Genomic DNA, 24,153 nt, shown 5'->3' on the forward strand with positions numbered 1-24,153 from the left:
TGTGTAAAAATTTGTTTATTTTAGGACAGGACTAATTTTACAAAGGGCCAAATTTGTGGTTAAGTGTTAACAGTGTAATTGCTTCTAATGGTGCATGGTCACCACAAACCCTCTGTGAAATTGTAAGCAACCTGAATGACTTCCTATTATATTGATGTTGTGTTGGACAATAACCAACACAACATCAGTATAATACTGCAGTAGCATGAGCACGTCTATCACGTCACTGGCAGTTTGCCTCTCGTGAGCCTGTGTGGCAAAAATGTATTTTATATTGTGGTTAAAAAAAAAAACAACAACAAAAAAAAACCATGGTTATTATTCCACGTTTTAGTCCCAAGGGCTACATGCAGGTATTAACTAAAGGTGTGTGAGTAGAGGTTTCTGGGGACAATGGACAAGTCAGGCTTATAGATTGGTCCAAAGACTTGTCTGAAGCCCATAGTTTGGATTTCACTGTTTACTGTGTCATAACTAGTTTGCATAGAATTAGGAACATCTCATATGGTGCTTGTTGCGCCATGCTGCTTAAGAAAATCATGACTGTGAAGCACATTTACAGAGAAAATGAATGGTGGGTTTTAACTGTATTGCTTGCTAGTGTCAATACGGGGAACACTGATAAAATGACAAAAGAACAGCTTTGATGAGGCATTAGCTCATGTTTGTCTCTTAGTAACGCCTTGTACAGTAAATGTTCAACAACTCCCTTTAGACTCTCATTATAAAGGAGATTTGAACAAATAAGTGTTCTTTGCATAGTACTGGAACAGGAACATTCTAGTGTTTTCCTTTACAACCCCTTAAGTCCCAAAGTCTTCAGGCTCTGACATTCACTCAGTAACCACATTATGGCCAGCATAAAAAGGTATCTTACATAATGATATAATACGTATTGGGGCAGTGTCATGGTTATGCCGAAATCAGTACTTTACCCATCAGCCCCAGCATGTCACATGACCATGTCACATGTTCCACTGATCACTCGCACCTATTCAGTGTTACTCCTAATAAACACCCAGATTAAGTTTTTTTGTGTGTGTGTGTTTCATTGTCAAGCTTCTGAGGACTGTTTCACAACTCCGACTTGCAGAGGAAGATTTCAGTTGACAAAACCAAACAAATCCAACCCGTGTTAATTAACGTTAACAGGTTTCATGACATGGTTATCAACTTTCTCAGTCAACCCAGGTTTTAACACTGAATCAAGGTTTATTCAGCCAGACGTTGGCAGCAAACAGCCAATAGCATTCAGCATGGAAAAGAGCAGGTGTGCACACCTCCAGGTAAAGACCAGGAAATTATTAAGCGGAAATATGAGGAATTTAAACCTACACTAACCACAAAAAGCAACACCATGTGGCTGCCAGAGCCCAGGAACGTTACTGATTGTGTAAATGTGTAAGTTTACTTTTATAGGCTCACAATGAGAATAAACAGATTGAAAACTTATAACCCCAACATCTTTCATATAATTTCATTTAATATAAATGTAAATTATGTTTATTAAATATTAATAAAATAAATATACATTTGTGACAATATATTAGGACAGGAATAAAGCCACCACATGAAAATATTTATCACTCGCAAAGAACCGAAAAGGAATACATCCGGTTTATGGTACAGTAAGAGCGTGACTTCGGTGTGTCAGGTTTTTAATGTGCAGCTCAAGAATCCGGCAGAGATAAACTATACCGTCTGCCGAAAATCCTTATCTATTCAGATGGCTGTCGGGAAAAGCCAGGGGATTGCGTATGTCCCTAAAACTTCTTTCCCTTCAGAGTGCCCTTCTTATTATTTGTGCGGCGTAGGATTCTCCATAAACAGTGAAGCCATCGCTACAAACATTAAAGGGTTAACTTTGATGTATCAGATTTATATCACTTTGCTCACATTGGTCCAATTTGGGTTTGAGTTATCTTACCCAGAATAAAACCTGCTTTGGAGCATGTAAGCCATGTACAACCCCTGGCAAAAAAGGATGGAATCACCACACTTAGAGGATGTTCACCCGGATTTTTTACTTCGTAGCAAATAAACAAATCACAGATATGACACAAAATAATTTTTGTTTAATAGCTGAACATTCCAGCTTCATGAAACATTCCTCAAACAAGTTAAATTTAATTATTTTAAATAATGGCATATTTTTTACAGATCAAGTAGAGGAAAACATTATGGAATCATCAACAAAAAAAATCACAATTAGTACTTTGTTGCACTTTTTATGATGGCCTGAATTCTTTGAGGAGTGGGCTTCACTGATGAAAAACAACATTTGCCATCAAGCTGGTTCCAACTTTCTCGAATAGCGGTTGACAGATCAGCTTTGCAGGATGGAGCCTTGCCATGGACCTTTTTTTTTATTTTTCCACCAAACATTTTCAATGAGATTGAGATCCGGACGGTTTGTTCGCCATGTCATTAAGTTGATCTGCCTTTTCTGAAGAAAAGCTTTAACTCTCTTTGCTCTGTGGCAAGATGCATTATCATCATGGAAAAACACTTCATCATCACCAAACCTATTTTCTATTGATGGAATGAGAAAAGTGTCCAAAATTTTAATCTACACCTGTGCATTGGACTGTTGAGATCTCCCCTGGTTCTTTATCTGACATGCAACCCCATTTCATTTGTATTTTTTTCATATGTATTTTTTTGTTGTTGTCCCCTGAGACTATATGTTGGTTTATTGATGTTTGTGAGGACCACATAATTATTATTTATAATTGATGGAGGGGGTACTTTCTTTTTCCCATGACTGTATATTGTATGTAATAGCGGTGTAACTCAGTGTTACAAGCTTGTGAGAAAATTTGGCTGGTCCCCAAACTGCAGCTTTTGTTTAAAAAAAAAAAAACAACAACAGTATAAGGTTAGGGTTAGGTTTACATGTATAATAGCATTAATTGGCTGCATTAATAATTAAGTCAATGGACTATCCTCACAAGATGTGTGTGTGTGTGTGTGTGTGTGTGTGTGTTTGAGAGAGAGAGAGAGAGAGAGAGTGAGAGAGAGTGTATGTGTGGGAAAACGTTGATGTGAGAGAATGTGTCTGACGTTATCACCATGACTAATCCCCTTAGTGTACCTCAATACTGATTTGAGATCAGCTTAAAGAGCCACAACAGCACTTGACACAGAACACACACTTCATTAGAGCTGCACTTACTGTAGGCCAGCCCCGTCTGATAGACGGTGTGGCCAGTTTCATTTCACTTAATCCGATTACTCCATGTCCTGCTCACTACTTAGCCAGAAATATCCAATCGACCGAGACCATCTCTGACTCTCTGGATTGTAAAGTGGATCACTCAGGTTGTCTTATCTTCATCTCTATTATGAGTCCTCTCTATTATGAGCGTGAATTGTGAGTGGAGGTGAGAGGAAATGTAACAGGGAATAAAATCACCCTTTATTCATGACCAGTTATTGTTAACACTTTTATTACACATTGTAATTCTCAGGCCAGCTTATTTTATTTCATACAGCTTCATAAAAAAAAGAGATAAAGGCACATTAAGTTCCCTGTTGCATAGGCATGTTGCAACGAGATACCGACTAATGCTGATTATTTAGCATTGAACACACAGTAGCAGCGTATGGGAATAGTGACAGATGACATGAATAAGATGTAACATGATGGTACCTGGTGGAGTACAAAATGAGCTTGGGTAACTGAGGACGTGTGTGTGTGTGTGTGTGTGTGTGTGTGTGTGTGTGTGAATTGCTGGCTATAAATAGCTTAGCCAGCTTTATTGAATACACAGTGCAATTGAGTCCCTTGGCAAGCAGCACTGATGCAAACATATATAGTGTTTTGATACTTAAAGCCCAGAACATTATCTTTAGTCTTGTTAGAAAGATGTGCTTTACCAACATGGTTTTGGTGGAATCTACACTATATTGCCAAAAGCATGTGGACACGACCAATCATACCCATTCCATGGATTTAAAAGTTACAATTTGGTTTGAAACATTAAGAATGATGGTGGTAATACTACTACTAATAATGATAGTAATAGTAATAAATAGTAATAATAATTATTAGTTTTTTTCTATGACTACATTTGTATTCATTCGACCTGAGTGGTGTCATTAGAATTCCTACAAAGTTATGCAAGTGAGGAGAAGAGAAAGTGCACTTTTAAGCCATAAAAAAAATGAATGCCTCCTCATTCTGAAGGCATTCTGTATGCCCAGAGAACATTTCAACATGGCAAACGATTTCCTTTCTACTATGGTAATCACGTTGTGACTGTAGCTGATTGCTAGGGTCTTATTAAAATTAAGGGGAAAGAGTCTGCAAGAGGATGTTGTTCTGAGAAGAAAACATGGAAATGCAAGGCCCTCATTACATCCATCCACAGTAATTAATTCAGTGTTCAAGAGTGTTTAAAACGCGACTTAACTAGCAGCAGGCAGGACACGGTGTTTTAATTGATTAGCATGGCTTGTGTTGGGATATGTGTATTCAAGTGTGGGATTTTTAAAAACCTAAATGCCAGGCATATAGTACCTGGCATCAACATTCATTTGAATATGAGGTAACAACTCTTGAATAAAGCTAGTGCTCACACAAAAACAGCAGGGCGCACAATTTTTAGAGGTCGGATCAAGTGAATGGCTCGAAAACATTCAATCGTATTCTATTCCAACCATGCGGCTGGACTAGGGTTAGTCACAATTGAGAATCCAGCATAAACTTCATATATTGTGCAACTGTATAACAAAATGTTGTTCCTCAGTTCAGGATGCTTTTTTCTACTAGCAGTTAAAGTAGGCCTGAATAATATCAACACAACATTATTGTGATCATTGATGTAGTATTGTACATGAGCGGTATTTAAACTGTGGGCTGGAATTACAGGGTCTAGGTGGAGGGGTGTGGCTGATCATGTTTGCCTCGCACCTCTGGGGTTGGGGGTTTGTGCGTGCGCAGAGTTTGCATGTTCTCCCCATGCTTCGGGGGTTTCTTCCGAGTTCTCCGGTTTCCTCCTCAGTCCAAAGACATGCGTTATAGGCTGATTTTCATGTCCAAATTGTCCATAGTGTGTGAATGGGCATGTGAGGGTGTGTATGATTTTGTCCTGTGATGGGTCGGCACCCCATCCAGGGTGTCCTCCGCCTTGTGCCCCGAGTTCCTTGGGATAGGCTCCAGGCTCCCCACGACCCTGTATAGGGTAAACGGTATGGAAAATTGATGGATGGATGACTGTATCAGACATCAGACCTGCCAGCCTTTCCTCATGTTGTGTAAGAGCTCCGCATTTTAACTTTGCTGGCATGCAAAAATATGCCTAAAGATTGCTCTCATTTTCTGTCCAGATAAAAGGAGAATGTTTTGACTTCATTAATGCGAAATAAAATCTATCATGGTGTGTCCAAATATGATTACATTTGTATATATTGTACTTAACATCAATCATTGGCATATTTATTAGGGATTGTTAATTCTGTTTTGTATTTCACCAGACAGTCGTAGAAAGCAGTTCACTGCATGTGGTACTGTGTACGGTTGTGTGTGTTTTCCCTCAGATCTCCAGGGTTGGGGGTTCAATTTCTGTCTCTGCCCTGTGTGCACAAAGTTTGCATGCTCTCCCCATGCCTCGGGGGTTTCCTCCAAGTTCTCCAGTTCCTCCCCTAGACCAAAGGCATACGTTGTAGGCTGATTGGCATCTCTAAATTGTCCATAGTGTGTGAATGTGTGTGCGATTTTGCCCTGCCATGGATGGGCATCCTGTCCAGGTTGTCCCCCACCTTGTGCCCCAAGTCCCCTGGGATAGGCTCCAAGCTCCCCATGACCCTATGTAGGATAAGCGGTACAGAAGATGGATGGATGGATTTGAATTTGAATTCGAATGCCACCGAAAGTTTCAGCCAAACACTTTCTAAAACTGCACTTTCGTTTTTATGCAAAAAAAGAGCAAAAGGTCAAAAAAATGTACCTGAATGTTTTTTTAAATGGGCAAAACTGTCAGATCTAGCACTTTACAAATAACTTTAATGGTAATTATAATTGGAACATAATTTAAAAAGCTGTTTGTTTGCTTTACACTTTTGCGCCTGTCAGCATTCAGACAACAGTGAAAACCAGTCACAGTTTCTACAAGCAACTTCAGACAAATGATATATACTGTATATACTGTTTTGTTTTTTACTGTTCACTGCTGTATTATAAGACTCTTATTTCCATATGGTTTTATCTTATCGTATACTACTCTATTCTATTTCATTTTATTTATTTATTTTTTTTACATTTTACATTTTTTTACGTTGACAAGTTTAAATAGCTTCTTCTTTTCTTTTTTTTTCATGCCCAAATTTCATAAACATTTTCTGAAACTCAGTCGGTTCATATTAATGACTTGAAAGACCACAGAATATACGTATTAGCCAGAATGGCTTAAAATACATCAATGCTTTTGTCATGTAAAATCAGAGAAGGAACTCTGGACTACAGTTCTTAGCAGCCACTGCACCTCACTGCATCATGGTCACATGACCACCTGCACCTGAATCACGTTCATGTTAATGACCACTTATGTATAGGCTATATTAGCCACAGTTTGTACTGCACTCTTTGTCTTGCATTTGTTTTTCTCTGCCATCGTTTCTGTCATTGGGATTATGGTCGATGTTTAATGTTTATTCTTTGCCTTAGCTTTTGCCACAAGTTCTATGGTTACTGTTTTGCATTTGTTTGTATTTTCAGTTAAAATCTAATCTTCACTTGCATTTGTCTCCGCCTCCAATCGTGACAGCTTGTAAACATACAAGTTGGAATAGTTTATTAGTTTATGCCCAAGTCTAACCCATGCTTCTGCAAATAATCTTACCTGGATATTGTAGATTTGTATCTAAGAGCTGCTGCTGTGACCATAAAGCCTGTCCTGTGTCATATTCACAATTCCTATTCACAAGTAGTACTTTCCACACTTAAACACACATCATACAGTTGTAAAGCTGCATTTAACAATACCTGTCTAGCACGTAAGTCTCTTTTCTCCCATTCTAAAGCTGACTGGGATGAACCACCGTGACAAATAACAAAAAATATGTTCTTTTTAATGTCATTATGCATATATACACGTATAGTTAAATAGACTTTTTTTGTTCACATATCCCAACTAGGAAGCTGGGATCAGAGAGGGATCGCTACATTATGAAATTTACTTTCATCTTCCCCATGATTATGGTTGTGTGTACTGAGCCAGACTGAGAGATTAAAGGCTCAGGAAACCTTTGCAGGTGTTTTGAGTTAATTAGCTGATTAAATCTCTTCTCAGGTTGACATTTCTGTATTATAAACTCTTTATTGAAATATTTTGAGATACTGGATTTTTGATTTCCATGAGCTGTAAGCTGTACTCATCAAGATTAAAACAAAAAAAAACACATGAAATATTTCACTTTATGTGTAATGAATCTAGAATATATGAAAGTTCCACTTTTTGAATTAAATTACAGGAAAAAAAATATTTTTTTCCACAATATTAAAATTTTTTGAGATGCACCTGTATGTCATAGTCACCATGACTTGAGGGTACCTGCGGCACCTAGTGTTTACAAGATATGAAAAAAAGCATGTCATAAATCATGACCACACTGTAAAACCGGATAAGTTCATTTAACTCAAAAAATTTGAGGAAACTAATTACCTCAAAATTTTTAAGCTGATAAATCAATTTCTTTATGCCAAATGCACTTAAATATAACAAGTTTGAGTTCATTTTTTGTTATATTTAAGTGTATTTGGCTTAAAGAAATTGATTTATCAACTTAAAAATTTTGAAGTAATTCGTTTCCTCAAATTTTTTGAGTTAAATGGATGGTCTGGTTTTACAGTGCATGCTAAAATCATGCTTGCTTATCTCCTTACTTTGCCTCTGTTTTGCTTGGCCCCATAATTGCTACTTGCAGCTATATTTGTAATTGTACTTTGTTACTATACTTAAGCATTATTTGTATTGCTGAAATTGAATAGTTAGAAAAAATCTTACTCTTTACTCCTTTATTTACACTTTAATAGGAACACCATTTATGCAGTTATCCAGTCATTCAATCTTGTGGCATCAGCATGTGCAATGCATAAAATCATGCAGATACAGGCAAAAAAGGAAAAAGAAATATCATCTGGTCTGATGTTTAACCTAAAGTGGTCTTCTGCTGTTGTAGCTCTTTCACCTCAAGGTTTGATGTGTTGTGCATTCTGACATACTTTTCTGTTCACCACGATTGTAAAGAGTGCTTATTTGAGTTACTATAGACTTCCTGTCACCTCAGACCAGTCTGCTCATTCTCCTCTGATCTCTCTCATCAACAAGGTGTTTCAGCCTGCAGACCCTCTGCTCACAGGATGTTTTTTGTTTTTCACACCATTCTGTGTAAAGTCTAGAGACTGTTGTGTGTGATAATCCCAGAAAAATCCTCAGCAGTTTCTCAAATACACAAACCAGCCCATCTGGTACCAACCACGATTAAAGTCACTGAGATTACATTTTTATCCCCATTAACTGAAGCTCTTGACCTGCATCTGCATGACTTTATGCATTGCTCTGCTGCCACATGATTGGCTGATAATATAACTGCAGGAACGTGCAGGTGTACAGGTGTTCCTAATAAAAGATCAGTTAAACAGACTCAGTTTAGCATCCAGTCATTTCAGTTTACCATCAAGTTTATCATTCATGCCAATTCATCATCTGCATTGAGCTTCTCATGCTGCTCAGAGTAGTTAATGCTTGAGTATGAATAAACCAGTGGACTGCAGTGTGGAACTTGAGGATGAGGAACCTCAGCTCTACATCAGTAAAATATGTCAACATGCTAGAGTAAGCAAAGATTTGTATAAAAGCAGCTGTTCTTTACCCCCCTAGAAAGCATCCATCTGTTTGAAATAACATGCTGAGGGAATTTTGCTGATTTGCTAGCATTAACTGGCTATATTTAACTACTGTATGTTGGCCTGGTTTCTTTGCTAATGATCGAGTCCAGATTCCAATTCTAGCATATAAGTAATAAAACATACTTTACACATGAAAACATAACTTAATTGCACCAGGTAAAAACAGTTGAGTACATTAAAAAGTACCAACTTTTTAAACGTTTAACTGAGTAGTTTGTGGCTGGATGCTTGCACTTTTAATTGAGTAAGATTTTCACACAGTACCTATACTTTTTTTTAAGAGTAATTTCTCTGTTTGTTGGCCACCTCTGGTGATGAGTAAGCAAAACATACAAAACCTCCACTTTTTTGGCCATGGTTTAAGTGAGATAATGGCTAGCAAAGTGTCCTGATATATATATATATATATATATATATATATAAAAATAGCACAGCTCAGGATTAGTGGCAAATATCAGCCGTTTGCTAGCTTCACTTTCTATGTGTAATTGAATGCTAGTGCTTTTCAGCTATATATATGTGTATATATATGTATTTAGTGTCTTGGAGACACTAAATACACAGGCGAGACTTGTACCATTGCACAAAAGTATTTATACAGAGGCTAGTTTATAATCATTGTGTAGTACATTTGCGCTCTCTCACTCTCTCACACAAGATAATTATAACTGTGCCTGATTAATCTGAATATAGCCTAACTGAAAGGAAATAGATTGCCTTTCTCTTTTTATTGTATGAAAGCTGCATTTTTTTGTACAACCCCCACCCCCCACCACACACACACACACACTTTTTTGTTAGGACCTGTGAACATTTGACACTGTCCTACCATTATGAGGACATTATGAGGTCAGTTTTGGATCGAATATATATAAAAAAAGTCATTCTCATAAATCATGTGCACATTAAAATAGCTGCTTTTGGCAGAAATGTGCTAGTGTGGTTAGCTGCATTTGGTGAAAGCACTCATCCCTTTCAACCCTTTTCAGTCATGGGCCTGTGTGATAATATCAATAGCAAAATATGTCTATAAAATGTACTGTACTGTCAAAGCAAAAATGGTGTTGACCAGCGTTACTGCTGAGTTGAAGACAGATCACAACACTTCTAGGTCTGAAATTGCCCTTCTTTCTTTGAATACTTAAGGGATTTTAGCTTCGTAAACTCTGAAGTGTTTCCCCAGTGGTTTGTGAGAGAAGTAAGTACAGTGTTGTGAAAAAGAATTTTCCCCATCCTGATTTCTTCTTATTTTTTGTACAGTATATCTCATACTAAATAGTTTTAGATTTTCAAATGAAATACAACATAAAACCAAGGCAACCTGTGTAAACACACAATCCAGTTTTTATTTATTTAATTATTTTTTGAAGCAAAAAAGTTATCGAACACCTATCACTCATGTGAAAATGAATTGCCCCCTTAAACTTACAATCTGGTTGTTCCACCTTTAGCAGCAATAACTGCAACCAAACTCTTCTGATAACTGCGGATCAGTCTATCATTTACTTCTAGGACTAGGACTTACTCCTATGCTTTGGATCATTGTCTTGCTGCATAATCCGGTTGCGCTTGAGTTTCAACTTACAAACTGAACACCGGACATTCTCTTTTAGGATTTTCTGGCAGAGAGCAGAATTAATGTTTCCCTCAATTATTGCAAGTTGCCCAGGTCCTGAAGCAGCAAAGCATCCCCAAATCATCACACTTCCACCACCATGCTTGACAGTAGGTATGATGAACTTTTTGTGGAATTTTATGTTTGGTTTACACCAGATGTAATGGGTGCCTTCCAAACAGTTCCACTTTCGACTCATCAATCCAAAGAACATTCTCCCAAAAGGTTTGAGGGTCATCAGGGTGTGTTTTGGCAAAATTCAGACAAGCCTTACTGTTGTTCTGGGTTAGCAGTGGTTTTAATCTCACCACTCTTCCATGGATGTCATTTTTGCCCAGTGTCTTTCTGATAGTGGAGTCATGAACAGTGACCTTTATTGATGCAAGAGAGGCTTGTTGTTCCTTTGATGTTGTCCTTGGCTCTTTTGGGACTTCCCGGATGAGTAGTCGCTGTGCTCTTGGAGGAATTTTGGAAGGTTCACTACTGTGCCAAGTTTTTCCATTTGGAGATAATGTGGTTCTTTGGAGTCCCAGAGCCTTTGAAATAGCTTTGTAACCCTTCCTAGACTGATGTATTTCAATCACCTTTTTCCTCATCATTTCTGGAAAACTTTGGCATAGTGTGTTACTAGGTAAGACCTTTTAACCAACTTCATGCTGTTGAAAAAGTTCTATTTAAGTGTTGATTTGATTGAACAGGGTTTGCAGTAATCAGGCCTGGTTGTGTCTAGTCCAGCTGAACCCCATTATGAATGCAGTTTCATAGATTTGGGGAATCAGTAACTACGGGGGCAAATACATTTTCACACAGGCCCAGATGGTATAGGATAACTTTTTTGTTTCAATAAATAACATTATCATTTAAAAATTGTATTTTGTGTTTACTCAGGTTGCCTTTGTTTTATGTTAGATTTTGTTCTAATTTATGAAACAATTTAGTATGAGATACACACAAAAACAGAAGAAATCAGGACTGCACTGTATTTAGGGTTCTTGATTTAATCATTCTTTCTATCATTTAAGTGTCCTCATGATAGCACATCTATGCTTCTATTACAGCTCATTTTGATCAATACACACATTAATTTGTCAAATCACAATCTCAGTAGACATCAGACTCTGACACAAATGAAGAAATGATTCTGATTTGCAAATGAAATGGAGTCTATTGGTAAATTATTCACATCTCTATTGAATCAGCCTCTGGATCAATCTGCCATTAAATACAGACAAAAGAAAAGCTAAAGTCATGCAGTGCATCAGGGGATCGCACATACAGTCTGAACCTGGCAATCCTCTTTGCAGCCTAAATCCTTTGTGAGAGAATGAAAAAAAAAATATTGGCTGGGTCCACAGTGGGAGAGCTTACACCCACACACAGCTGATCCACATCGCGTGCTGATTCACTCACTAACACAAACACACACTCCAGACAATCCTGCAAGATTATACTCTTTCTTAATATTAAATCAACAGCTGCAAAAAACAAGCCTTTGCTTCTTTTCCAGTAGATTTGGTTTGGTTGGTTTAATGGAAAAAGAAAAGAAAATTCACATTGTACTATTTGAATATTTATCCTGTGACTGTGGAATGATATTAAGACAGCTTAGTAATTATAGTTAATTACTAATTAATGAGAAGTATATATTCAGTAGCCACCCTTTTGTCACCTTTCAAAAGAATGGGCAGAATTTATTGCATGAAGTAAAGCTTACACACAAAGATTTCCAGTCAAGCAATTGGACGAGTAATCTTTGCTTTACCAATAATTATTCTAATAATAACTTCTATTGTTTTATTATTAAAATGTGATCTCCAACAGTGGAAAAAATGGCCTTGAAATAGGTCAAAGCCCTTTCACAATAGTGCCAAAGTAGTTACCCTCGTCACGCTGACAAATCTGAATTACAGTGATCATAAAAGAAGCTGCAGTGGAAAGGGTGTGCAGCATTAATCCCCTCAGTTTCCACATATCACAGTTTATGCAGTAAAAAATTTCGGATGACTCCAGTGGTTCAGCATGAGCCACACATCCCTCAAGTCTTCCACCACTCCAACGCTGAGATTCATTTTAAAAAGCAGGATTACCTGTTGATTTGGAAGCCACACATCTGTCGAACTCAAAACCTTGAAGAAATTGCCCAGAGCTGTAATTAGAGTTGAGCTTCCCTCTGTCTAGCACATGTACATCAGGCTGTGCATGAAGACAGCCTGAATGGTTGTTAAATACCCTACCCACCAGAACTTGCTGTTTAAACTATTACCTACTGCTAGACAGTACTGCAGAATTTGGTCATGTGCTAAAAAAATAAAAAGGCTCAGGGACAGTTTTGTTTTTTTTTTTTAACCCATGGGCCATTAATATGATGAATACCTTCTTACTGCACCTGAAGTGACAGAACATGTAGTCTACACTACTCTACTGCACTCTGCACTTTACATACTGACTGTATATTTCTATTCATATATGTTTGTTCGGCTTGCAGTGCCTTAGTGTTGCGGCTCTGAATTTCATTCATCTTTTATATAAAGGGGGTAGAAAAAAGGCAAAAAATTGAGCAAATTTAAACCTAAACTCTTAAAAAATGGCTGATCCTTTTATCCACAGTGCAAAGATACTGCACATTCATATGCAAGACAAATTTTAATTACAAGTGCTAGGGTAGTCCAAAACACAATTTCAACCCTAAGTGCACAAATAATACAAAAGGCATTATTATTGGAAAAGACTATTTCGAACATACTCAGTCATTTTCAGGAAGCACTTTATCCTGATCAGTGTCACAGTGGATCCAGATCCTGTCCCGGGAACACTGAGCATGAGGCAGGAACACACCCTGGATGGGGGATGGCAAACCATCGCTGGGCACCATGCACACACATTCTCACCTACAGGCAATTTATGTTAGGCAGTAATCTTCAATGTCTGTTTTATCCTTATCTAGGTTAATGTGGATCCAGAATACACCCTTTATGGGATGCTAGTCTTTCACAGTTTCATAATTTATCATAGCCAATCCACCTACTTGCTTGTTTTGGGAGAGGAGGTGGGAGGAAACCAAAGATCTTGGAGAAAACACTCTTATCATCAGACAATGTCAGAATGGTGAAGATGTGTGTGGGCTAAAGAAAAACAAATTTCTTTATTGGACAAAAAAAGGAATAATACAAAACAACAGGCAAACACAGCATATAGAAAAAACCCCAGCCAGAATTCAGTACCATGAAGGAGAATAAGTCAAAACACTACCTCAAATCCAGTTGAGCAAAAGCTGGAAATGGAAAGCGAAGGTCATTGCATAGCATGGGCTCCACAAGAAGGTGTGCTTTAGTATATGGCACCAAGACGTTATCAGCAGATCCTTTAAGTCCTGTAAATTGCAAGGTGGAATCTTCATGTATCGGACTTTTTTGTTCAGCACGTCCCACAGATGCTCGAGCGTATTGATATCTGGGGAATTTGGAGGCCAAGCCAACACCTTGAACTCTTTGTCATGTTCCTCAAACCATTCCTGAATAATTTTCGCAGTGTGGCTGAAAGAGGCCACTGCCATTAGGGAATACTGTTGCCATGGTCTGCAGCAATGATTAGAGAGATGATACGTTTTAAAGTAACATCCCCATAAATGCCAGGACCCAATGTTTCCCAGCAGAACAGTGCCCAGAGCATCACACTGCCTCTGCCGGCTTGCCTTCTTCAAATAGTGCATCTTGGTGCCATCTCTTCTCCAGGTAAGCGACTCACAGGCACCCAGCTGTCCGCATAATGTAAAATGCTATCCAATATATCCCACCCAATAACAGGTGCCATTGTAAGGAGATAATCAATGTTATTCACGTTGTTTGTCAGTGGTTTTAAACTTTGTATCTGATTGCCGTAAATTGTTATGCTCGTAGGGGAAATTCAAGTGGAAACCCATAGTACGAGGACAAATTTAATGGTTCGTGCCAAGTGATTCCCTAACTGGTTTTAGAGACTAGTTAAATCGTCATTTGAAACTCTTTATTCTCCAAAACACATAGCTTAAATTACACTTGACTATACAGAAAAGTAAAAATGAAAGTGTGATAGCTCAACAAATCCCAGTTCTTACATACTAAAAAACATTTCACCCATGTAGATTTCAACTGTTTAACTCTGCTGTCGTCAGTGGGAAATACCTTTTGCAACATTATTCCCACACCATTAGCCTGTATCTTGAATCCTGGCACTAAAATAAACAAGAGAGAGCTTTAATGTTGTGTGTGTACACACGGCAACAGCAGGGAGGCGTTTGAAGGATTCTTGGAAACCAAAAGCTCTTAATAAGATGATAATTTATTTGAAATGTGACAGATGGTGTATCCTAGGTCTAAAAATGGTGTTTAATCGTTTAATTTAATTGATAGGAATGGGAAAGGGTGTTAGTTTGGTTTGGAGAGCATCATGTTGACAGTGTCAGCATGTATTAATGGCAGAAGCTGTAAATATAACACAGAGATTCAATATACACAGTAAATCAGAATTGCTGTTAGTGATCCGCATTACCCCTCTTTTGGAATATAAACCCCCACCCCCACCCCCCACCCCATGAACCACCAATGGTAGTGTCTCCAAACTGTCACCATGGCAACATCGTTACTGTGAGCACACTGTTGTCTGCTCCCACACGGTGATCGCAAGTTGGAGGGAAACATGTCTTTGCACTAAATGTGTTATTGGTGTGGTACATCCTAGTGGCCTTAGTGTGGCCTTAGCGTGACATGTTCAGTCTCAGTTTCCTCGTATTCTATTCACAGTCTCACTGACATTATGCTCTTGAATCTAGCATTATGTAGTTAACTGTTTTGGCATGAAAATCGCATGGAGATATCCTCCACAGGAACGGTGGAGCGCAAATAAAATAATCTCAGAGAAACCTCCATCAGAGCACTTCTGCTTCACCAATCACATGACCACACAGTCACACGATACTTGTCTTTATGAAATGTGCATGTCAGAATCGATCTGAGAGTGGAATTAAAAATTTCAAATGGAGTGAAGGCATTGGTGGCCTTTTCTGCCTGCTGAGCTGTAAAATTTCACATTAACAAATTATATAAATTTTTACAGCAAAACATGCTGAGCTGTAAAATTACACAAACGTAAAAAGATGGCATGGTCTTACAGCAGGTAGCATTGCTGACTCACTGCTCCAGTGTCTCCAGTTTGATCCTGAGCTTGGTTTACTATCTGTGTGGAGTTTTACATGTTCTCCCAACATCTGCATTGGTGTCCTCCAGATTCTCCAGTTTCTTCCCACAGACATGCTCTTAGATGGATTGGCTATGCTAAATTGTTGTATATGTGGATGATGGACTGGAATGGTCTCATCCAGAGTGCATTGCATCCATTGCACTAGGATAATCTTCAGATTCTCCAACCATATCTAGAATAAACCCAGTACTAAAGATGAAAGGATGTAATGTAAAGGGCAGTTCTTAATTGAACATTGACTTCTGGGACAAAAAACCTCACTTAATCACCTAAAATATAAAGACATAATGCCCAATAAATTACCCCAGTACAAGAAAAATAACAGCTGATTTTATGAACATGATACAAACATGTGTTTCCTCAGTTATAACAATATTTCTTATCGTTATTGCATGTATTTCACTGTTGAGACTGCCCAGGCTGGTACTAACAATGATTCTCTCACATTAGCTCTGCTGCTTCCCATTCCACACAAGTTTTGTGCTTTTTAAACATATTAAAACTGACATTAAAATATATCTCAATTATTATTCTTTTTTTTTCAGCATGGTAGTGAAAGCTATACGGAAGCTAAAATAAAGGCCTAGAATTAACGATTATTTACATATACTTATACTTGCTAATTGGTAATAATTTGAGTAACAAAATCCATGTGAAAAGTTACAAAGGTACATGGTTAGGGGTGAGGTTGGTGTTCGTACCTTTTCCACATCATTTGTATGATATTGAGCAAAATGCAACCATGGTGCCCCAGCTTATTCAACTTCATATTAATATGAATCTTTTGGTGGATTAATTATGATAGATGCGATGGTAACTTTCCAGCAGGCTTTTGTAGTAGGCTATCAAGAGCAGCGATGTAGTACTGTGGTCTAATTGTGTTGTTGTGTCTCAAAATGATGAAAAAAGTGTCAAAGAGTAAACAGTATTTCTTGTTGCCATGGTATAATTAGATTTCAAATGTAGCAGTTGGTGTCATTTTATTTGTAACTAACTAACAAACTACATATGGTATATGCTATAATGTACTGTTGACATGTACTATAATGTGATATATATTGTAATGTGTCTGCCAAATACCATAAATGTAAATGTTGTTGAAAATGGTCCGATGAATGGTCCAGTGCAATGGTCCTAGAGGTGCTTGCATTTGCTTACTTTAAGATGACAGTAATTGATTTGGGTAATTAGCTGTCACATTTTACTGTGCAAGTCATTGATGTATTGTGTACAACAATAGAAAGAGAAATGGAGATGGAATTTTTTAAGTAGGGAAAAGTTGCATAGCCATTGTTTTCAGATACCGTAGTAGTAATTTTTATCACTATGAAAAAGCAAAACGACATTGGGGGCAGTGCTGCTGTGGGCAAGAGATGTAATCAGTGTGCAGCTGAACACCGTGTAACACCGTTAACACTGACTATCGCAGCAAGCCTTCTATACACTTTGATATCACTGGTGTGTGATGATGAAAATAAAAGATGATTGCTAGATATAGAGAGGCTGTGTTTTTGATATTATGCTAATGAGTCTTTATTGATCATATATACACAATGTAATTCTTTTCTTCACATACCCCACCATGTTAAGAAGCTGGGGTCAGCACACAGGGTCAGCCATGATACAGCGCCCCTGGAGCAGAGAGGGTTACGGGCCTTACTCAAGGGCCCAACAGTGGCAGCTTGGCAGTGCTGGGGATTGAACCCCTGACCTTCCGATCAGTAACCCAGAACCTTACTGAACCTTACTGATCAGTAACCCAGAACCACCACTGCCCCAACTCTAATTACACACTTACAAGCAACACATCACACAAATACACATCATGATATTATCACTGTAGTATTAGAATTATAAAATCGACTTTTTAGAGACGAGTTGCCTGATGGCACAGTGCCACCTCAAAGATCCAGGGTCCTTGGTTCGATCCTGACCTTGGTTTACTGTCTATGTAGAGTTTTTGCATGTTCTCCTCATGTTCATGTGGGTCCATTTCCTCCTGGTTCTCCGGTTTCGTTACACTGTCCAAAAGATAGGAGGATTAGTGATGTTAAGTTACCCCTAGATGAATTCTCACACCTTGTTCTCAGTGTTATTGGGACTGGCTCCAGATGCACCACTGCCCTGACCAGGATCAAGTGGTTACTGAAGATGAATGAATGAATAAATGAACTTATCAGATGTGCAGACATACAGCAGCTTATAAGAGTTCCAAAGGTATAGGCAAAATTACATTACTGAGTGATCTGAATCAGCAGAGGGGGATTTAAATAGCCAAATCCTCTATAAAAAGTACTTTTAAAAATAAAACCTCTACTGTCTGTGTACAGGGGATGGTAATCTTTTTGGAAGCTGCTCTTTATTCTCGGGATCAGTATTGGGGGTGTAGGGACAGGTGGCTCAGGAGCAGGAGGTCTCTGCTGACGCATCACTTGTTGGTTAACTTTTTATAGCACAGATCAGGACTGTGACTCTGCAGGTGTTGGCTGTAGGTCAGTTTTGGTTAGGAAAGAACCAGTCATTCCAAAAATACATTTGGTTTTATAGTGTGTTTCTGTCACCTAGAGGTTAATTGGAGCAGGTATGTTGCTTGTTTAAGCGAAGGATGTAGACTGTGTCTCACGAATATTGTACAGCCAGACAGTACTTCTTCTCTCCTCTGTGGATTTCGTATTACATAAGACATTTTTGGACTTATTCGTAGGAAATACTTTTTGTTTCATGTCATGAAATAATTACTCTAGATGTCTATGCATTACTGGATATTTGTTCTATATAAAGTTCTGGAGTTATACACAGAAAAACAGGAAAACTACATTAAAAAAAGAACATTTCACAGAATGAAGCAAAGCAAAAAGAACACTCAGAGATTGCAGAGAATTGGCAAGCCTTTGCAAAGGCATGAAACCAACATGGGAGTATTTATAAGACTCCTTAATGAATCCAGAACAAGAAAGGGAGGTGCCAGAAGCTGGAACCGGAAAGAGCGAGTCCTGATGTGGAGCGTGTGGTATGGGTGGGCAATATGACAAAAATATCATATCAGAATTCTCCAAGACATTTCTATGATACATTATATGTGTTATTTTCTATAGATTTGCTGACAGTTTCCCAGCAGTGCAGCAGTGTTCCATTAAAAAAATAAATCCTGTTAGATACTTAATATTTAATGCCTACAAAAATAGACACAGAAAATAGAAACAAAAAAAGACATCACACTATCCACAATATATGATGATATTGATATACTATATGGCTAAAGTTTTGTCTAATAAGAAGACCTGGGATGCAGTCGGCATTCCAACTCATCCCAGAGGTGTTCAGAGGGGTTAAGGCCAGGGCTCTGTGCAGGCCACTCCAGTTCTTCCACATCGACATTGGTAAACCATGTATTTATGAACCTCGCTTTGTGCACAGGGGCACAGTGAAGGGAAATTGTAATGCTATAGCAGTCAAAGACATTTTAGACAAGTCTGTGCTTCCAACCAAGGCCCCCATATGGCTGTGATGGTCAGGTGTTTATATACTTTTGGCCATAGAGTGTATGATGTATGCCCTTGTACATGGAATCCCCAGTGTAAATATATAAATAACATGACAGCATAAATGAACTCCTGTCATTACTACAGAAGAACTTGCAGTATATAAAGTATAATATGCCTTCTCCTCCAACCTTGCCCTCAGTCATTAGTCTCTCTCTCTTTCTCTCTCTCTCTCTCTCTCTCTCTCTCTCTCTCTCTCGCTCTCTCTCTCTCTCTCTCTCTCTCTCTCTCTCATCATACTCAGTTCTGCTTCTCTGGTATAAAGGGTTTGTGACTCATAGCTGGGCAGGAAAGAGAAAAAAACAACAAAAGAATAATAGAAAATAAAGGGGAACAGGGAGGAAGCAAGAGATATGAAGATACAGCAATAAAGGGGTTGTGTAGGTGGGGAATGAAGAAAGTGGGAGTGATGGAGGGAGAGAGTGTGTAAGTGAGTCAATGGTGGATGGTGAGAACAGGAGGGGAGAATGGAGATGATGCCAAGGAGGGGGAGATGGGTAATAGGCACCTGATGGTCCCTGGCAGTGTGTGTGTGTGTGTGTGTGTGCAGTTGTTTTTGCCAGGAGAAATTAGCAATTTCCCTAAGCTCATCCTCAGAAATGAGAGAGCGAGAGTGCACATACATTTGTGTAGGTAGGAGAAATTAATAATTGTAAAAAACAAAATTAATGAAAAAAAGGTAGTATGGCTAGGGGTTCTTTAAAAAATGAGTTATTGAGTTATTGACCACATGTAAAGGAATGAGAAGTACAGACAAATGAATAGGTCAGGGTTTTAATTTTTGATGAAGCAGTGTTCAAGTAAAGCACAGAGAAAAATATATCCGTACTGCTCTCTATTCTCTCTCTCTCTCTCTCTCTCTCTCTGTCTCTCTCTCTCAGTTTGTCTGTCTCTCTCTCTCTTTCTTTCTCTCTCTCTCTCTCTCTCTCTCTCTCTCTCTCTCTGTCTCTGTCTGTCTCTCTCTGTCTGTCTCTCTCTCAGTTTGTCTGTCTCTCTCTCTCTCTCTCTCTCTCTCTCTCTCTCTCTCTCTCTCTCCTGGCACAACATGGGTTTGTTGTAGGCAACTAACGTAAAGAGGAGCCAAATGCAATTTTAAAATGCCAACATTCTAATTAGAGCCTTCCGGAATTCTCCGCTGGTGACTCACGCCACGCCGATCACAGTCAGCGCTGTGGCTTTCCTTGAAGGCTGCCCTTGCAGGAGTCTCATTTAGTAGCATTTTAAAAGCCAGCATCTTATGGAGTTTTTTCTGCCTCTCTGTAAGAGATGGAGTCACAAATTTGTCACAAGCTAGACTGTAATGACATAATGACATACTATTATGGTTGACTTGGTTATTAATTACTGTTTATTAGTGAATTCATTGTTTCTGATGCTAAGACAGGCATGAATTTAAATATTTGTAATAATGTACTGATCAATACCTGGATTCTCACCTCTTAGTGTCCCCTCTAGAGTGGTATTTCCTGATTTGCATCCTGGGAAACCACATATTTTGACCAATTTTGAAGAACTACAGCCGCTTTGATATTTTGTATTATGTGTGAACCACTAGTAATTGGTTGCTCACAATGCACATTCCCAGTGATTGTAAGCCATATGACTTATGATTCAACAATAGCTATGTTTCCATCTGCATATTATGTGAATTTTAGGGATATTGTATAAAAAGTTTTTTTTTTTTAATTCATGTGACTTGGTCTCAACGAATCATGTGATTGGATAATTGGGTCAGAAAAGTAAAAATGTCAGAGAGTGAGATGCATCAGTTTCCCCGCAAGTAATTTTGAACACATGGGATGGAAATGGTGCTTTATTTGAAAATGTTTTATGCAATTATATGCACAAGTTAAATTGGGAGCTTGGATGGAAACATAGCAGAGGCTTAGAGATATAAGCCTTGACTTAAAAATACATAAGATGATAAATAACGTTGTGAAACATTGTCAGATTTCTGCTGGAATCTCTGAGCATGGCTTTGCAAAGTAGCTATTCAACATCCTCTATTTAAGAGGGCTTCATTGCTTGGGTGCCCTTAGAACAAGTGTCAATAATATATCAAGCATAGTTTAAAACAGACACAGACATTCATGTATGCAGGTAGTGTTGGTGCCTCATTGGTCCATGGTCCCTGTTCTCCCTGTATCTGCAGGGGCTTCCTCCATGTACACTGGTTTCCTTCCACCTCTTGAAGCATGCCATTTGGTGGTCACTTTAAAATTGACCATAGTCAATATATACAATAATCCCATCAAATAAAGAGTACTAGTGCAACTTTCACAGAAGTTTGTCATCCCTATTACTCCTGCAAAGCACGAGATTAATGATCCGATAGAAATTCAGTTTTGCCACCACAAATGGAGTCCTTTATTGTGCCACCACGGCACATTTAACCACTCTCAGATTAGACAAATTAGATAGATGATTTGTTTAGATGTATACTCTGCCTATTAAATACAAAGTAGATGAATGCCTTATTTGGAGGCCCACGTTGCTATTAAAAGGCACTGGACTGGGTTTAAGCTTGCAGACCTTGTTTTACTGTAGGAGTAAAGAGAAGGAGAAAATTTTCAATATTTTATGAAAGGATTCAGAAGGAGTTTCAGAATACTCCAGCAATGTTTCGACCAAATGTCTGGTGGTATATCATGGTATATTGTTATACCAGTATACTGTTCCACCACTAGTTGACATTCCATTAGTAATCAACAAGAAAATGGAAAGCGCAATAGTGTATGTGTTGAATGTGGTGACAAAATGGCACTAAAACTTATTGCTTTGCCTTCACAGGATCCAAGAAGCAAGCACAAATTCAAGATTCATACCTACGGCAGCCCCACCTTCTGCGATCACTGTGGCTCGCTGCTCTATGGACTCCTCCACCAGGGCATGAAATGTGACAGTGAGTGTCTTTGAGCTACCATGTGAAACACCTCATACCATGTCTAAATCCTTAGACATTTGCAGCAGCAATAAGAGACCAGCAGTGTGGCCGTAGAAACTAAGCTATGTGTCTCTGCCTGTGATGGATGTGATATTCCAGCTCCAGTGTATAATGCCCAGGTTTCCATTGTGTACATTATCTATAGACTGCATCCTCCTCTACCAGCCCCTTTGGGTTATCATTATTGTCTGCCGGCAGCCATCTGTTTTCATTTAAACCATCCAAGCATGCTGATATGCTTGCACAAAAGTACACTTATGTATATCGACACACAAAGACACATGTATTATTATTAAGTAGAAATCGACCGATTGTAGATATTATCAATACTGATAAGTATTGATACTGAATGTAAACATAACATTCAAAGTAAAATATTGCTGAAATTTATTACAAAAATAAACAGTACTGACAGTACAATGAAAATGTACTGTTTTTTTTTTTGTTTTTTTTACAGTGGAATAAATATATAGGAAAGGAACACTTCAGGGTGTGCTATTGTAGGAAAATAAGATCTTTGGTGGGGAAACAGCACTCAACTTTGCATTGTTTATTATTTTGGCCGTTGATTATTTTCAGCAAGCCCTGACATGTAGCCACCTGCAACTGTGTGGATTTATGTGTGTGTGTGTGTGTGTGGGTGGGTGTTTGTGTGTGTGTGTGGGTGTTTGTGTGTCTGTGTGCATGCGTTTGTACATTTGTTCATTTGTACATTTGTTCCTCAACCAACTACCGTATACTGTAAGGATTTCTTCTTTCTTTACATTTTATTTATTGGACTCTCTCTCTCTCTCTCTCTCTCTCTCTCTCTCTCTCTCTGTCTCTCAGCATGTGACATGAATGTACATAAGCAGTGTGTGATGAATGTGCCAAGCCTGTGCGGAACAGACCACACCGAGCGCAGAGGACGCCTCTTTCTCAAGATTGAGGTCAGCGGAGACAAACTTCACGTGACAGGTGGGCATCCCACAATGCATCTGCAACTGTGAGTGTTAGTGGCAAAGGTCAGAGGACTTAGATTACTGTATGTCTTTTTGATTACACAGTGTCTAAACCTTGTGTAGTCTATGGCTGTTTCTATCAAGTTGTATAATTGTTCAACAAGGCCATACAGAAGCTGTAAAAAGAAAAAAAAAAAAAAAGGAAAGTATGTATCAAGGTTTTTAAACAGCAGCTATATAATTAAAATCAGAACTAGCAACATGGTAAATTTACATAAATATTACATTGCAGTATGTATGATGTGATCCGATTAATTTAAACAAGAAATTCACATTCACCATCTCCACATTTCTGCTTTTGGAATATGTCATATCACAGCATTTCCCATCCTGCACTGCGGCCTACAAACATGGCCACCATGGACCGCAATTCCCCAAACACTCACCTTCAGTCTAATCATGCACACCTGCATCCAATCTCACACACAATCACACCACACATAAAAGAGACTGTTTGAACACTAAGTCTTTGCAAAGAATTGTTTTTTTCCGTATACCAAGCTGTCGTTTAATCATGTTTTGTGTCCTAGTTTTGATCCTGTTCTCGTCCACGTTTCTCTATTCCTGTTTTGCCTAGTTTATGCCTGTTTGCCAATCGTCTGACCCATTGCCTGTTTTTTGGCCACGCTATTGTCTCATGATTTGGAGTTGTCTGCCTGCCTCTCTTGTATAAGAGCGCTTATCTGCACTTGCATCTGTCCTAACGTCCAGTTACGTGACAGTATAAATTCATCTCAGTGGCAGTCTTTTTTAACTATCAATTATTTATCTACTATTAATTGAAACTGCCCTTGCACAAGTCTTTAAAAAAAATAGGAGATAAGATTCAGGTTCCCCGTGACCGTGTGTAGGATAAGCGGTACAGTAAATGGATGGAATTATGTCATTTAATAGATCATTCGTTC

General features: G+C 38.4%; 1 protein-coding gene across 2 annotated transcripts in view; it reads left to right on the plus strand.

The window, feature by feature from the left end:
• Window positions 1-24,153, plus strand: part of prkcab (protein kinase C, alpha, b) — a 164,474-nt gene that overhangs the window by 92,319 nt on the left and 48,002 nt on the right. For both annotated transcript variants that reach the window (XM_053653652.1, XM_053653657.1), the window contains exons 4-5: window positions 22,094-22,205; window positions 23,076-23,204. In XM_053653652.1, coding sequence (XP_053509627.1) covers window positions 22,094-22,205; window positions 23,076-23,204 — 241 coding nt within the window. The remainder of the gene's footprint in view (window positions 1-22,093; window positions 22,206-23,075; window positions 23,205-24,153) is intronic.

This window comes from Ictalurus furcatus, chromosome 2 (assembly GCF_023375685.1).
Source record: "Ictalurus furcatus strain D&B chromosome 2, Billie_1.0, whole genome shotgun sequence".
NCBI lineage: Eukaryota > Metazoa > Chordata > Actinopteri > Siluriformes > Ictaluridae > Ictalurus > Ictalurus furcatus.